General features: G+C 42.6%; 1 protein-coding gene across 1 annotated transcript in view; it reads left to right on the top strand.

Annotated features, from left to right (window-relative positions):
• Positions 1–10622, top strand: part of LOC104623572 (protein FAM115C-like) — a 14087-nt gene extending 3465 nt beyond the window's left edge. Inside the window, exons 2-7 of the mRNA XM_010290703.1 lie at positions 1–443; positions 2409–2503; positions 3563–3776; positions 4635–4874; positions 7252–7589; positions 10377–10622. The exon at positions 1–443 is cut by the window's left edge and continues 528 nt beyond it. Of these exons, the coding sequence (XP_010289005.1) occupies positions 1–443; positions 2409–2503; positions 3563–3776; positions 4635–4874; positions 7252–7589; positions 10377–10622 (1576 nt within the window). The remainder of the gene's footprint in view (positions 444–2408; positions 2504–3562; positions 3777–4634; positions 4875–7251; positions 7590–10376) is intronic.
• The last annotated feature ends 6612 nt before the right edge of the window (positions 10623–17234 follow it).

Below are 17234 nucleotides of genomic sequence, written 5' to 3'. Positions count from 1 at the left end.
GAACCGCTTTGGGATGAGCATTCTGGGGCAGAGCATCCAGGCAGCTAAGCACCCGGCCGTGGGGGCTGGGGAGCACTACCACTTCCGCAAGGCACTTGCTCTTTTCAGCAGGCATGTAGACAAGCATGAGGAGCTCAAGGCCCCCTTGAAGGACTGGCTGCAAAGGCTAGCCCAAGATTGCACTGCCTTTCTGCACATTCCAGCCCATGACTGCCCTGCATATGCCTCGCTCCACCGCATCTTGACCAAAGTGCTTCAGAGAAGTGGGATCCCCCATGTCAGCAGGCACTGCCCTGTCAAGAGCAACTCCAAAGAGGCAGTCCTTCTATGCATGGCGACCGAGCTGTCCCTCACCATAACGGACAGTGCAGCCCTAGTGCAGAAGTCTGCTGCTGGGGTCTGTGCCCTCCCGGTCACTGTGGAAATTGATGGCACAAACCCAGGTGAGGAGTGTCTCCCTTCCTCTTGAGGCATCCTGTTGCTGGGATCGTTGAGGCGCCCATCCTCAGTGTGCGTGTGTCTGTGTATGTCTGAACATGGGGACAGATGTGCAAGTTCATTGTGGGCTTGTGAGGAGGCTGACCTCTGTGTAGTGGCAGACAGGCTCCTTTTGTGGCCAGCCCTGATTTCAGCTCTCTGAAACACCCCGTGAAAGTCCTGCTTCGTTGTGGTTGGTGCACAGGCACTTGTGGGAGAAGAACCCCCTAACAGAGGCACCTCAGGGTACTTGCAGAGAACAGTGGCTTTGGTAAGAAAGCTTTCTTGAGAAGCCCTGGGCTCTAAACTGTAGGTTGTTGTTGCCATAGTTGTGCTGATACAGCTGACAATGGGGCCATCCTATGAAGAGGTAGAAATTAGGAACAAAAGGCTTATTTTTTGTATAAATAATTTCAACCTGAGTTATAGCGCAGTCTCACAACTTGTGTCAGTTGATGGAGTGAAGGTCTGGTTTTGGGCATGAAAACAAAAGGCTGGAAGCATGGTGGGAACTACTTGGACTGACACCACCACGGAAGCCAATGTATTTGGTAATTACCCCCTGAATGATTTGTCTAAGCTTAGGCCTTGTATCCATACAACCTTGCTGAGATTCCTGCTCACAGCTGATATGTTTAAACTCTAGGTTAAATTCCACTAGTAAGGTCGAACAGGTTAATCTTGATTTTTTGGGGTTAGAATATGATTGAGAGGAGTTGTTTCCAAACTGTTTTATGAGATAAAGGAGGGTGTTCTGGAGTGGCGATGTCTTAGTGCAGAGGATATACGGAGAGATAAGTTGTGGAATAACTGCTCACTGATTTTAACACTAATTAGTCAGGACAAAAGAGGAAAATTGTTAGGGTTGGCTGAACTGAATGCATTGGATTGAACACAGTATTTTGTTTGACCAGAAATCTTCAGAATTTGTGTCATTTCACGTAAACAAAAAAGAAAGAAATGTTGGCAAACCCTGAACAACATTTCAAAACTGCCTTTGGTGCAAATTCAGCAAAACTGAGGTGAATTGGTGAAACATTGTAATGTGGTCTAATTTGCATTTTTCCTTGGTTTTGCTTGACAAAACTGGTCAAGTTTTCTTGGAGGACAGGAAAGGTTGTAAGTTTGGGGCTTTATGACAGTTCAGCTCTTTTTATGACTTCTGCTTTTTGTGTTGAAATATGCTTGAGTAAGCTTTATGTCAGAAACAGGTAGTGGATTTTGCCTGATCAGTGCAGTAGCGATGGATCAGTTTTGCACTGTCTATCACAATTGTTTACAGACATCTAGGTAGAGGAGACTTGCATTTCCATGGGAAGGCTGTTTAGAAACATGCTGAATTGGGATACCCAATACCTGCCATACCGCTACAGTTATACCTAGCATAGGACAGTCCTTTTAGGCTTTCTTGTAATTTCAGTCAGCTAGAAATGGAAATTCTTGTGGGCCCCAGCTTGTGCTGGACCAGTCAGTAAGGAAAAATGCGATGTCACTGTTAGTCTGTTATTTAGGAAATGTTTTGTGACCATTACAACTTCAACTGTGTTTAATACCACCACAGTATGCACCTCTTATGAAGGCTTTAGGGTAAGAGGATCTGAGTGGAAGAGTGTTGGGGTTTTGGTTTCTTTTTTTTCTTCTTATTTTTAAAATATACTAGTAAACATATTTAAGCTTGTCATTTCTAGAAGTTCAAATTTGGGTGGGCTTGCTTGCTAATGGTGTGATGATCTTGTTCACGCAGCTACACTATTGCTTTAAAACTGTATTTCTGACAGGTTGGATAAAATGTGAGACAATTTTGTGAGTGTAGAGCAAGGGAAAATAAAAGGATGGAAGATTCTTCTGTTGCAGCTTGAAATCTCCAGAACCCGTACAGTCAGGCCAAAGAAGTGCTTGATTGTTTAGGACTCTGTTCTCTTACCGTTTAGGTAAGACAGCCTGGAGGAGTACGGGACTCTACCTCCCTGAAGGGCACACAGCAGTTATAACATTCCCTTGCCTCGTGGTCGGTGCTGGCCTGAAGGTAAGCTGTCTCTAGTTGGCTTCTGTTCATACCAATGCGTTTGTCAGGTGAGCACTCAAAAACAGCTCGCAGAAGGGTTTTCTCACGGGTTTTGCTGCCTTTCCGTCCTTTCGTACTGCTGCCACCCTGTGGCACTTTCCATGCATTGTCATAATTTTTCAGCTTGTTTCCCACCCTTTTCTGTTGCATTCCTCTTATTTCTGTGTGCTGGCAGGATAATTGAGTGTGGCTGCTGCCTGAAGGCAGCCGTATTTGTTTTGTTATCGTGCAAAGAGAACTGATCAAGGTGATTTTCAGGCCCAAGATAAGTACTTGGGCCCTTCTGTGCACCAAACTTAGTTCTGTCTCTCTAGATCTCTCCTAAGGTACTTTCACAGTATTTTACAGTACTTTTGCCTTTTGTCAGGTACTGTCACTATTGCTTATGTAGATGTATCCAGCTCAGATATAAACTAGTTACTTGGGATCACATTCTCTGCAAAGTATGAAGCAGATAAATGCCTAACTGTGTGGATATTTTTTGCAGTGAGTTTCTTGCAGCTGAAATACAAAAAGTTAAGTAAAGTCAAATGTTTCTGTCTGATCCTGCAGCCACATGCTGTTTGTTTTACTGTATGAGGACCAAGAAACAGGCACAATAAAAGAAGCTGGTAGTGATCACATCCTTCCAACTCATATGTTACAGGATGTGACTTTGGTGCTGGTGGAGGGTGAAAGAATGATCAATGCAAGTACAGCGCAGTGAAAGAAGTCACTGCAGTACCCTGAACTGGTGATGAAGGATGTAGTTGACCCAGTAACAATGGGAGTATAGCTGTAAGAATGCTGTCTGAGATAGGGGTAGCACTGAACTTCATGAGCTTTTTTCACTCTATTGGCTGCTTCTGGTCATCTGTTTTCACAGGCTGAAAACTTGAACTAGGCTGGAGTCAGAAGGCTGCTTCTATGTGCATGCCCTGCAGGGCAGTGCTGAAGCAGATGGCTCAGAGTGTTGCGGTCGGTCTGCCAGGTCATACTTGGAGCCCTTTGGTCAGCTGTTCCTACCCTTCTGTTTGCCAGGTGCAGATTGGGTGTCACACGGATGATCTCTCTCATGCCACAGAGCTGAAGCGGGCCCCAGTAGTAATACGCACCTGTGATGTTGCCTGCCAGAAAGAGTCTATTTCTTGCCTCTGGGGTGGCCTCATTTACATCGTAGTACCAGCAAGGAGTGTCCTGGGGAAAGTGCCCATCACAGTAGAAGGGGCAGTCAGAGCTCCTTTCTTCAAGCTTGGTAGGTTTGTTTAACTTGGTGCCTTTCACTTTAGTGGCACTCACGGATGCTGCTATCCCTGTGACTGAAAGGAAAGATGGCCCCGTGCTTAGGAATGTCTTAGAAATGTCTGGGTTTAAAAATACCCGGATTTAGTTTCCTGGCTTTGATGTCCTCTGGGATTCTGGGTAAGTCACTTAGTCACTCTGTGCCTGCTACATGGCAGGAGGTGAGTGAAGGAGCTGTCACAAAATGGGCAGGGTTTGTCCAAACCAACATTTCTTGGAGGTTGGAATTGTCATTTCTGATAGAAACCATTGTGTTGGAGGGAGGCAGGCTGACCTCTGCCGTGACAAAGCTTGCCTTGCACTCTGCCTGCATATGTGCCCCCATATGGCCATCTCCAGTCCCTACAGTAAATCTCTGATGAATTTCCCGTGTTTTCCATCAGTTTCTCTTCTCTTCCTGTATTCAATTTCTTCTTGCTCTTCTGTCAAACTAAACAAACCCAAGGTTGTTCTATGAAACAGCAGATCTCTGCTGGAGAAGAAGAAATGAGATGATCCAGAGATGCTGAAGAAGCCTGATGCTTCTTGTTCTCAGGTGGAAAATAGGGATCTGTTCTTGCTATGCTACTACTCTGCTATATGCTAGTCCTTTTCTGTCTGTCTCCCATCCATTAAAGAGCCTGAGGAGACTTCCCAAGCACAGGATGAGGATTAACTAGTTAACAGCCACCAACCCCAGTCACACAACTAACACATACTGTTTTCCAAGAGTATTTCACAACTGTGGTCTCTTTCTCCAGCTTGATGTCTGGGAGAAAAGTGCTCAAAAGTCAGAGCTGTGCCTAACTGATTTTCTGTGTTGTTGACGTAGGGGAGACCTGTGAAAGCCAGTGGAAGGCCTGTATTCGGCACTACCCTGCTCCCTGGGCAGAACTGGCTGTTGAGAATCTCATCCTGACAGTGCCATCTGACAGCATCCGCCACATGGAGAACCCACAGCCACTGCTGACCCTGTGGAATGAGATCATGGTGGCAATAAGCAAATTGGCAGCCATACCAACAAAATTCCCAAGGCCAGAGAGGATTGTAACAGATGTCCAGATCTCATTTGGTAGGTACATTGCCATATGGCCTTCTCAAGGGCTAAGAGACAAGTGGCCTCTAGCAGCAATGTGTGTTCCTTCAAGGTTATTTTGCTAAAACTAGACTGTGAGCATATGTAAGGTGTTAAAGGACTGCGACCCTTGCGTAATTGTGAGCTACTCCATCAAGATGGAAACATGGTAAGGCAGGGCTTAAAAAAAGTATTGACCCTTCCAGATGCTTCCCTGCTCTCAAAACTGGTGTTGTCTCACTCAGCTGTTCTTCTGACTGGGTATGTTAAGAGGCTGAGCTGCTGACTGCAGTGGCTTTGACTGACATGTTGTTATTCATTCTATCATCTCCTGAATGCACTGCAAAGTCAATACAGCTGGGAGACAGTGACCTGATTTCCATTTTTTCCCTGCCTCAGCCACAGGGCTGTTCTCACACATTCAGTGACAATTATTAATCCTGTGTGTGCTTACCTACTGGAGATTGGCTTCACAAACGTTATTGTGGGCAAAGCTTAGCCTGAGAAGATGTATGCCTGAGATGATGGCAATGGAGAAGTAGAACCAGTATCACTGTCAAAGCTTATGAGTGTGTAATTTTGCAGCTGATGCTACCCCACCTCAGCTTTTCCAATTGCGAACTGAGTGCATGTGATCTAGAGTCAAATTATATATTATATAATGTGAATAGTTATCTATTATATAATGTGAATAATTATATATTATATAATGTGAAATTATATAATGTGAAACTTTTACGTTTTATAATGTAAATGTGAAACTTTGGAATACAAGTTTTGTTCAGTTGTTTTTCAGAATAGACTGGTTAAATTCATCATCCCACAATGACACAAGGGCTTGACATGAACCCTGATGTCTTAACCCTTTGCTAAGCCACATGGAAAGAATTTGTTGCACATCAGACTGGAGAAGAGAAGGCTCGGGGGAGACCTTATTGCAGCCTTCCAGTACTTAAAGGGGGCCTATAAGAAAGATGGGGACAGACTTTTTAGGAGGGCCTGTTGTGATAGGGCAAGGTGTAATGGTTCTAAACTGCAAGAGGGTAGATTTAGACTAGATGTAAGGAAGAAATTTTTCACAATGATGGTGGTGAACCACTGGAACAGGTTGCCCAGAGAGGTGGTAGAAGCCCCATCCCTGGAAACACTCAAAGTCAGATTTGACAGGGCTCTGAGCAACCTGATCTAGTTGAAGATGTCCCTGCTCATTGCAGGGAGGTTGGACTAGATGACCTTAAAAGGTCCCTTCCAGCCTAAAGATTCTATGATTCTGTGATCTTGGGAGTGTTAAGTTCTGCTATCCTGAGTAAACGCCAGTTAAAAAGATCATAGTCTGCAGACATAAAATTCCCTTCTGCTTTGGGTAGTCTAAATCATTCACTCATATTTCTGGACCTGAACTTTTTGGGTGTTAGTGGCTGCTAAATGCATGCATCCCTGTTATTAAAAAAGAGGGAGCTCAAGATCTTGAATAGTTCCTGCAGGAAGGGGGTTGCCATTCATGTTCTCCAACTTGGGTAGTCTACAAGCTTAAGTGTTCCATCAAAGCCAGCTGTGTAGGCTCCCTAGGTAGAGAGTGTAAAGCTTATCCCTTGCTACAGTAGGTGTTTGAATTCAAGGAGGTGGCTGTTATATGAAGTTTTGGGAATCTTCAAGAAGAAGGACAAATTGGGGATGAAGAGAAGGAGTCACAAGTAAAATCCCTTGCAGTGCAAGATTCTTGCCTAGCAAGATGCTGGGAAGTTGTTATAGAATAGCTATTCTGTGAGGTTAAGAACAGGCTTAAGCATGACAAACTGTGCAGCCCTTAAGCATGACAAACTGTGACTTCCATGTGTCTCATCCACACTGCTGACTACTGGAGTGCAGACCTGCAGTATCCACACTCTATGTAGGAAGACTCAAGCTCTGCCAGGGTGCTGAATCACATTATTGCATGGTTGGGTTGGCGTTAACTGTGCTCAGTTTGTGAGAGTTCAGGTGTATTCTGGGCAATGGTCAGGCTTTTCCCCTCATCCTAAAATTTCAACCTCAGTCCAACCATGAGTGTATGCTTATGTATAAAAAGGGAAAGCAGGCAAAACTGTGCTTAACTATGTGTAAAAGTAGTTCAGTACTACCTTTGCACTGCTTATTTAACTATTTGTTAGGGTGAAACTTGTAGTTTTTCCTTATCTCACAAAGGAAAAAAATTTTCATTCATGGTAACACAGTGTGGTTTGTGAGATGGAGGAAAGGCACTAGAAATGAAATGAAATGAAATGAAAAAATGAGAAATGAAATTAAATGAAATGAAAAAAAATACAGTCATTTATGTCTGAAAGGCACTGGGGTGAGCACTTACAGCATGTGTTAGTACCTGTTTTTCTTGCAGGCTGGATGCATGCTGGCTACCCCATCATGGGCCACCTAGATTCAGTGAAGGAGATGTTAGACATGAAGCACATGCAAACTACTGGTCTTTGGGGTCCTGTCCATGAGCTGGGACACAATCAACAGCAGCCAGCATGGGAGTTTCCCCCTCATACCACAGAGGCCACCTGCAACCTCTGGTCTGTCTATGTTCATGAGAAGGTGCTGGGGATTCCTAGGCATCAGGCCCATCAGGCACTGAGGTCACAGTGTCGGGAGGAAAGAATCAGAGAGTATCTGAAGAAAGGCGCTCAACTGAAGGACTGGGAGGTGTGGACTGCTCTGGAGACATACCTGCAGGTAACTGGGAGAAGCGGGTGTATTCTTGGTGCAGTCAGTGAAGCCTGTGTCAGAAGGATGTCTGCAGCCTGGTGATTGTAGCTGTCATGCCTTATAAGTGTTTGCTTACAATCTGGGTTCATCTTGGGTCCAGAAAGCTCCTGAGAGGTGTACAGACAGAGTGTCTAATGATGATGTCTGCTGAAAGCCTTCTTCCGCCAGACTTACGCTTAGCCACTCAGGAGGAGGGCTTAGGTGCAATATACTAATCTTTCTCCGTAGGAGAGAAACAGGAACTGTCCTTGTTATACAGCATGGGAAAAGGATGATCCAACTTGGGCACAGCTCTTCAATCTGCTGCAGATTTCTTGTGGGACATTGGGTTAATTGGCAAAAAAACCCTTGGTATTGTAAAGTGTCTAGAAGAGCCAGGCTTCTGGCAGTATCCTAGTGAGTTACATGGGTAGGCTGCTCTTTACAAAACATAGCAAACAGCGGGGTGTTCATATCAGCTGATGCACTGAGTGGAGCCAGTGTATTTCATTGAGTGGCAAGGGGACAGGTTCAGCTTATACTCCTGCACATGTAACTGGATCCCTCACTGTTGTCAAGACTCTAAATCATGAACCCTGTCGTAGATTAAAGTGCATTCTCTTGGGAAGCATGCAAGAGAAATTTTTCCCTTCCCCCTTTCCCTTAATCCTTGTAGCAACTGGTAGTCTAATGGAGAGAGCACTCAACTTGATTTTAACTGGGGACTGTAAGGCGAATGTCCATTATGATGGCTTAAGCTACTGACTGTTGTGAGGTGAGTATCCTTCAGGCCCCTTGTCTGGGAGGTCTCACATCTTATATGAACAAGTATTTATTGGAGGATTATTGATCCTGATTTTTCCACAACCCATAGAAATGCCTGAATCATCAAGCTGAAGTGTCAACCTCTGTTTTCTCTGGTGCAGCGAATATCAAATAGTTATATGGAGTGGAACAGTTTCAAAAGGGGAAATTTTCCCACACTACCTTACCAGTTTGGCCACTGCCCCACTGCCTCACTCATGCCCTATAGACTGGGATCTCCCACCTCCTGTCTGGCTACTGACAGGACTGCTGGGATAAACATGACATGAAAAAACAATCACATTTCTGTCTGTATACTGTCCTTATTACAGCCATAATGTTTTCTTTTTTCTATAGAATGGTCTCCACATTCCTTTGAGCCCCACGTTTGGCTGCCAAATATCTAAATAGATGCTTTTCACGTTCCTTCAATCCAGGAAGTCTTCAGCCTTCTTCAGGCCTGTTTAGGTTGAAATCCTGTCTGGTTCTTACGCTTGCATGGCAGCACAGTGTCCTCTGGTCCTGACGTTGCCTGATGGAGCAAACCATCTCTCAGAGTTCAGCCTGGATACCCATTTACCTCTCCAGGGTGGTCACTAAAGCCTGTAACACAGATCCTGCAAAAAGTATATAAAAAAATTAGAAAATCAGTTAATTGGCCCAAGAAATTTACAGATTTAAATGAAACAACAAATCTTCTGTCTGTACTGTTCTGTCTCCACCTCCTCACTGCTAACTTTGGACTGAAGTCGGAGACCTCCAAGGTTCTGTCTAGACTAGGAAAAAGAAGCACTTGCAGCATGCTCCAGGAAGCTGGTTCCCCCAGTTTTCCAGGATGTGCCACAGTTCACCCCCACAAGTATCTCTGTTTTCTTCCCATAGAAGACTAGCGACAGGGGAGGGAACAGACAGTTTTCACTGTGGACTTCTTGTGACAAGGAGTTGAGAAGTGTCTGGGATGGATACTTGAACTCAGGGTCCAGGAGATGCTCCTGCATTCTGCAGTTCAGGCATAACATAACATAACATGGTGTGGAGCCACCTCCAGTATAAGTTGGCTTACTGCTTTTGACCTGGCACAAGACCAGGCCCCTTTGTCTCCCACCTTCCACTCAGCCTCCTCATGGCTCTACAACCTCCTCACAAAAAGATACTGCCTGGCCCATAGCTCGTCTCAGCACTAGGAGTTTCCTGGGGATCAATCAATCAATCAATAGGGGATTATCTAAGGTAGATAACCTCCCTGTTTGTTCTGTCTAATGTAGAAATACTGTCTCCTGCTTAGCTGTTCCAGCATGATGGAGGATTTGTGGAATGCAATTTAGTGTAAATTTCTTTAGTATCAGAAAGTGAGATGTAGGTCATGGCTTGGTAAGGATCTATGGACATTGAGTAGACATTCTGCATCCTGTCATGCTGTTGTTCCAAGTCAGCTCTGCATATTAACCTCATCTTGAGCAACAACGTAAGTTTCCATCCCTCTTTAAACTCATTACTCATGCAGCAGCAGTTTTTCTATCTGAACCCCTTTTGTTCTTATTCCTAGCCAAAGCATGCTCTGCTCACAATCTCTCCTTCCTGTTTTCTGATTACTCCTTGTTCTCCTGTGCTCCTTCTTTCTCAGCTTTTTAGGTTTTCTGTCAGTGTCCTCTGATGCTTTTTCACTGCACAAGAAGCTTTCTTCTACCCAAAGCAGCAGCTTGTATAGTAGGTTGCTGACATTTCTGGCTGCTCCCAATGCATCTTTCACCTCTGTTTTGAGAGGCCTGTGTAATGGGAAGGTGTATTTTTCCGTACTGTAGTTCTGTAAGTTATGCTCTGAAGCCTGAAAGTTGGATGCCTTCATCTAACTTTACATTTATTCTAAAAGACACTGCAGAAACCTGTGGAATTTTCTGTTGCTTGTAACGCAGGAATAATGACAGTGAAATGAGAGCTTCATACTTTTTACACTATATTCTTCTCCATCAGTTGCAGGAAGGGTTTGGTTGGGACCCCTTCACCCACCTCTTCTCTGACTACCAGAAAATGTCCACCATCCCAAAAGACAACCCTTCTAAGATGAACTTGTGGGCACAGAAGTTTTCTCGGCAGGTGAATAAAAACCTGGCTCCGTTTTTTACAGCCTGGGGATGGCCTATCAAGAAAGAGCTGTCTCTGGAACTGTCCTCTTTACCCAAATGGGAACAGGACCCAATGAGATCCTATAGACCATGAAGAAAAAACATCTAAACCTTGATTCTCATTCTAGCTATGACCTATCTTTTTCCTGTTGCGTGCTGCATGATAGCTCACTGGGTGCTTATATTTACACTGAATTATTTAGCTTCTTGCTGTCAGTGGAGGTCAACCCCAACAGAAATTCAACAGAAACTTCTGTGCAGATCAGCAACCATCTAAGCCATCTTCTGAAGGGTTAAATAATGAATGAGCTTTGTTCTGGGTTCTTCACCTCAGGAGGACTGTAATTCTGAGTATATTTAGTTCCTGCAGAACCTTTCTCTGATGAAACTGAAGTTTTCAGGGTGGAGGAATCACTGAAGCACTCTCAAGGACAATACCAATAGAATGTAGAACTTTAAAGCAAATAGTAGACTCCACAATGTTGTATTCTGCAGTTATAATCTCAGTAACATGAGTTTTTCACTATGGTTTTGGTTACCCTAAAATCCCTAATTTTTAATCACTCTAAGTATGCAGAACTTCCACACCTACTATCACAAAAGTTACCTTATAAATGCTTATATGTAGCTTATATAATACATAGCTGATACTGAAATGCTGTAGATTTCTTCCTACATTGTATGACTGTGTGACCCAATGTCCAGCTTTATGTGGATAAGTCAATTATAAGTTGTAGCTGTCACTCTTACCATAGCCTGACAGCAAGATACATGTCATGCAAGATGGGAGAGTGGAAACAAAGAAAGAGGTGGTTTGGTTGTAGTCAGTAATGGTTTAACTCATGGACTCATCAGTGGCTAAAAAATAAGTGCTGACATGACAGCATGAGGGAGCAGAGAGGAGAAAGACAACAGTTCATCAAGACAGAGGACCAGCCTTTTCCAAGGAGCAATGGAAGTTAATGTTTCTCCCACCTCATTCATAATTGCTTGGCTATTATGGGGGTTGGCAAGCATGTTAATGCTTAGCCTAATGACATACCAGTCCCAACCCATTCCTTGTGTATCAGCAATAAATAAAACAATCGTTATGGACTTGCAGGTTGTGTATGCAGTCCTACTTTCATGTCTCTATGCCCAGTAAAAAAAGCCTAAATAGAAGTGACCCAAAGATTTGTTACAGCAGCTTTTCATTTTTGTTCTGCCTCAGATGTGGTTCTGATTTCCCTGTGATTCATTACCTTAATATTTTGCTTTGTCTTTCAAATTTTCTTTCCACTCCTATTCACTACTAATATGAGTTGTTCTTCCAATAAAATAAATGCAGAGACTAATCATAGTTTTGACAGTGTTTCAGTACTGGTTTGTTCCTGGTTTGGAGATTCAGAAGAAAATTTACATGGTATAGAGATTTAGACCTGACCCTACCTACAGAAGCAGATTTCACCCCTAATAAGTTTATGAATAAAAGTTGAGTTCCTGTTCATTAAAAAAATGCTCAAAATATCATCAGATCTGTTGCCTAAGTATGGCAGGATCTATTCTTTTTTTCATGAATGGCACAGCAAAATGGATCTTGAAATATTTAAGAGAAAAAAAGACAAAAGAAAAAGGTGATGGGTTGGATTCTGAGCTAGGATGTATTTGTCCAACCATAAGGATTCCAATGGAGAAGCTACAGTTTATTTACACCAGCTCTAAATGCAGCCTGAAATATCTAGGCACACATAGTAAAGAAATTCAAAACTGGACTAACTCAAATTAATGTAGCAATAAGACAAGAAAATGTTCTCACAGAGACAGACTGCAAAATAACACATGAAGCTTTTAATAATTTCTGGGAAAATGTAGTTCAAGCAGCATTCACAGAGCAATTCAGCATGCAGTCTGGGAAAATCCTAGGACACACCTGAGACTGACCTGAGCAGGATCTGAAGAGGAAAAAAGGTAAAATAGGTTAGGAGGCCACAATGCACAAAGCAGAACTAAAACCAGAAACAGAGGATTTTTGTGCTCTGATAAACTAAAAATGAATGCGTTCACTGGTAAGGTTTTCAAATTACATATAGATTTATTGGCATTTTTACAGTCAGCTTGCTTTAAGTGGAAAGTTTCCTTCTGTGGCTATATATTCCCTTCTGCTAGTAGGGAGCTGGAAGCCCAAGAAAGATCTGAAAAGACTTTCATTTTATTATCAGGCTAATGGTGATTTCACCAGTAGGTGAAGTGTCAGATTTGCCAAGACACTTGGAGAAACACGTATGGAATACCTCTTCAAGAGCAAACATGAAATAAAATGCTAATGACTCTGTCCACTTTACTAATTACTTCTGTATAAGCTGTCTAGCAAGCAGCAAATTATTTTCAAACACGGCTTTTCCTTTTGTTGGTAGTAAAGAACTCCGTGGCATTGAATGAGCTGCTGATTTAATAGTAGGTTGGGCTCGTTTTGATTTCTCAGAATTTAGTTAGACAACTAGAGAAATTTGTGGTATTTGCATCGGTTATTTTAACCTTTGATTCCCTGGCAGCAGCTGTAGGAAGTAATCCATAAATCAAGAATAGCTAAAATGGGATTCCTCTGCCCTGGTTTAGGCCTCCAAAAGTTAGCCATCTCAATCTGAGCTGCTCGCCCAAGGTTCCCTTTAGGGCCAAGGCAGAGAAACAGGCACCTGCAGAGGGCTATTCATCCCCTAAGACAGAGCAGAGGATTTGCCCTTTGCAGTTCTCTCTTTCTGAGGTAGGTTAGATTAATCATCACCTTAGCGTGAAAGTGAACTCTGTGGTATGGCAGTGACATCATACATAATCTTCTGACCACTTTCCTCAGGTGTTCAGTGCTATGTGCACTGTCTTGCACACTTGAAGATGCTTCCCACTCAATGTTGCATAGTGTAACCATGCCAATAATAGGAAAGCTGAATGTACATGAGAATGGGGAATAATGGCTGGAGAGGATGAATGACTGAAAGTGACACTTGAAAACATGCAATATGAGTTGGTCACTGTCCAAGCTGAGCGGAAGCTGCATTTCCATTGCAGGGCAATGGGGCACTAGGGGTCCAGGGAATTCTCTGGCAGTGGAAAGAGTGGGATAAAAAAACTTACTGAGTGATTTAATACTTCATAGCCTAAGGCTACAAGAAGAAAGAAAAGCAGCCTTTTGCAGATGAAGAGATTTCGGACAGTCTGATTGAACTGTGGAGAGTTCAAGCTATGTCAGTGAACTCAAGTTTGAATGGGACACAGTATTCCCTAAATAAAACTCTTCTGGAATACAGGAATGGTCTTTCAAGGAAGTACAGTTCCTTTTGCACAATATTTTATGAAACAAGTACTGCTTGCTGTAAACACTGCATCACAGAGGGTTCCCCTTTAGAGAAGTTCACACCTTCGGTGCCACGTGCCCTGTTGAAACAAACCCGGGATAGTGAAGGAGGAGCCAGTGAGAGACTTACAATGTTGCCTTTAAAAAAACTTTATCAAGAACGTCTTTAAAAAGTCCTTAGGTAGTTTCTATTTGAAATTACAGCTCTGTTTTGAGTAAGCAGCCTTCAGTTAAGCCCAAAGAGACGCTGTTGAAGAAGTAACCTTTATTTTTAACACTCATTTGTTTGGTTCATTCACATGTTTGAACAAAACAACAGCAATAACACAGTGCCTGATTCTAAATCCTCTGAAATCGATGGATGTCTGTTATACAGTGAACATTAAGCAGTCTTTGGGTCAGAACTGAAGCTGAAACAGTTCAGACAGTTATAAAAAGCAATTCCCCTTTTTCATCTTGCCCTTTGCTGTTATCTGTGCTGCAGTTATGTGGAATTTTGCTTTGTCTATTCGCGCTGCTCACTGTCCACCATGATTTGCTTCTGACCATTTTAACATACTCTCTATTTCCCCCTGAATTGTTTTATTAAACACAGTCTCTTTTTATCAATCAAATGGTCAAAGTTGCTGCTGTCTGGGACTGTGTGCTGTCTCTATTTTTTTTTTTTTAATTAAAAAAAAATTTTTGTACTTAGGGTAAAAAAGGAACTGTTACATGGGAACTAGAGAATATAAAACATCATAATGCAAGTAAAATATATTGCAAGCATTACACGGTTTTTTTTTTGTAGTAAGTTATTTCCATTGCATGTATTACCTTAGATCCCAATTTTTTCCATCAAAAACACTTTATTTAATGTAAGAATTATGAGGCTTTCTACATATGCATGATCATAGTTTTGAATTGTGTCATCTAAGATGCTTTTTTCCTCTGAAGACACAACCCATTCAGTATATAGCAGAGATGGGCAATCAGGTACTATTAAAGTGGAATGACACCCTTAAATCTGTCAGTTTTACTTTTTGCAACTTAAATAACATTTTTTAAGCATTCTTACACATTTTTGTATGTATCTAGATGTAGAAAAACTAACAAGTAGGAATATAATTAGAAATCTAGTTTATTGCATATATACCTATACACTTTCCCAATTTGATATTGTTTAGTTATAAACAATGCATTCATTATTCTACTTTAAATTTGTCTGCCTTAGTATGAAACATGAAATTGTTTTAGGAAGTTGATAGCAGGGAGATGAAAATAAGTGACTTCTGAATAAGTATATTGTGAATATAATGTGTGTAAAAACCAGGGATTTTTACTATGTGTGTAGACATGTACTTTATTAGATCAGAAATAGTCATTGAAGTATAAACTATGATCTGTCCTTATTATGGTATTGGTGGCTTTTTTCCATGAAGTATACCATGACTTAATTCAAGATATCTGGATGTCAGATCAGGCATACTTAGCATTTAACACCCTGTAGGGAGATTTATAGATCTGAGTTACTTTCATGAATTATTCTTTGTTCTCCACCATCATAATCCAGATTCAACCACACAAATGTAGGACCTTCAAAATGGGAACTTTATTATGACTGTGATTTCAGAAAAAAAAAAAGTCATACACCTGAGAAGAAACTATTCTGATCACTGATGCACTGAAGAAAAGTTTCCTCATGACTGTTTCAGAGGCAAAGCACTACATTGGATATGTAGGCTGTGGCAAAGGTGCTGGCTCTGTGGTGCAGGTTCATAGAATCATAGAATCTTGGGGTTGGAAGGGACCTTTGACGACCATCTAGTCCAAGCTCCTTGCAATGAGTAGGGACATCTTCAACTAGATCAGGTTGCTCAGAGCCCCGTCCAACCTGACCTGGGCAACCTGTTCCAGTGGTTCACCACCCTCATTATGAAAAATTTCTTGCTTATATCTAGTCTAAATCTGCCTTCTTTTAGTTTAAAACCGTTACCCCTTGTCCTGTCGCTACAGGCCCTGTTAAAAAGTCTGTCTCTGTCTTTCTTATAAGCCCCCTTTAAGTAAAGGAAGGCTGCAGTAAGGTCTCCCCGGAGCCTTCTCTTCTCCAGGCTGAACAACCCTAACTCTCTCAGCCTGTCCTCACAGGAGAGGTGTTCCATCTCTCTGATCATCTTTGTGGCCCTCCTCTGGACCCACCCCAGCAGGTCCATGTCTTTTCTATGCTGAGGACTCCATAGCTGGACACAGTACTGCAGGTGGGGTCTCACCAGAGTGAGTAGAGGGGCAGAATCACCTCACATCTAGCCAGGTTATGTCTAGAACTACTGGTAGAACTGCAGCTTATGCAAACCAGAGACACCTTTAAACCCTCATGAGTTGGAGGCTGCTCATGAGTAGTTGCCATAGCACTGAGCTCTGTAGGAGTTAAGTGCAAGCAGTAGGCTGGCTAAAGCCTGTGCAGGGCAAGACAGAAACATGCACACTGATAAGAGTTCATCACAGACTGGTCACAGGGAACTGCAGATGTTTGGGCTATTCTGGGGGAGCTGCCTTACTTACCCTGTAGTCATAATACCAAATCAGAGCATTGTTTTTAGGCTTAAGTTGCCTTTCATAACAGTGAGCATCTGAGTACTGTGCCCTCCAAAGTAAACAGAATTCTGCAGAGTATAAAGACTTAATTCTGGTAAATGCCCTCTGTTCTTTTTTGAAAAAGAAACAGTACAGTACAGCTTGGGTGACATGACATACCTTTTGATAGTTGACATCATTGCTTAAAATCTGTGGGCTTTCATGAATCTGTAATCCAAAAATCCACTACTTTTAGATGAGATTCCTTTTCAGCAGTGGATTAAATGAATTGCATTCTTAAGTATCTGATACTATTTTTCTTGTATGCAATGTTTGCCTGCCTTCCCATTTTGGACCTACCTGAAAAAGGGTAAAGGCAGGGGACATTACTTGTTGGGATCACTCTGCACAGCTCGACCTTAAGGAGAAGGAGCTGTGGCACTGAGAAGCTGGTAAACAGCTGGATATCTGCACGGCTCGGCCTTGAGGAGAAGGAGCTGTGGGAAACAGCTAAGAAGAAGTAAGAAAAACAGGATGAAACCCGGACCGCGTAGCAGTATCTGGCATTGGGAAGCTGGTAAACAGCTGGACACCTGCAGGGCTTGGCCTTGAGGAGAAGGAGCTGTGATAAACAGCTAAGAAGTAGTAAGGAAAACAGGATGGAACCCGGACCACGTAGCAGTAACTGCAAGTAGGAGGAGTATGATAATGTAATCTTTAGAGCTAAGCCAATGATTGTAAGACAAGTATGCATAAGGTAGAATTCAGTGTATAAATATGTGTAGGGTTTTGCAATAAAGTTGAAGCTTGCTTTATCACTCATAT

This window comes from Phaethon lepturus, unplaced genomic scaffold (assembly GCF_000687285.1).
Source record: "Phaethon lepturus isolate BGI_N335 unplaced genomic scaffold, ASM68728v1 scaffold4627, whole genome shotgun sequence".
In the NCBI taxonomy this organism is placed as follows: domain Eukaryota; kingdom Metazoa; phylum Chordata; class Aves; order Phaethontiformes; family Phaethontidae; genus Phaethon; species Phaethon lepturus.
Note: the sequence above shows the minus strand (reverse complement) of the source record. Positions and strands in the feature narration are given on the sequence as shown.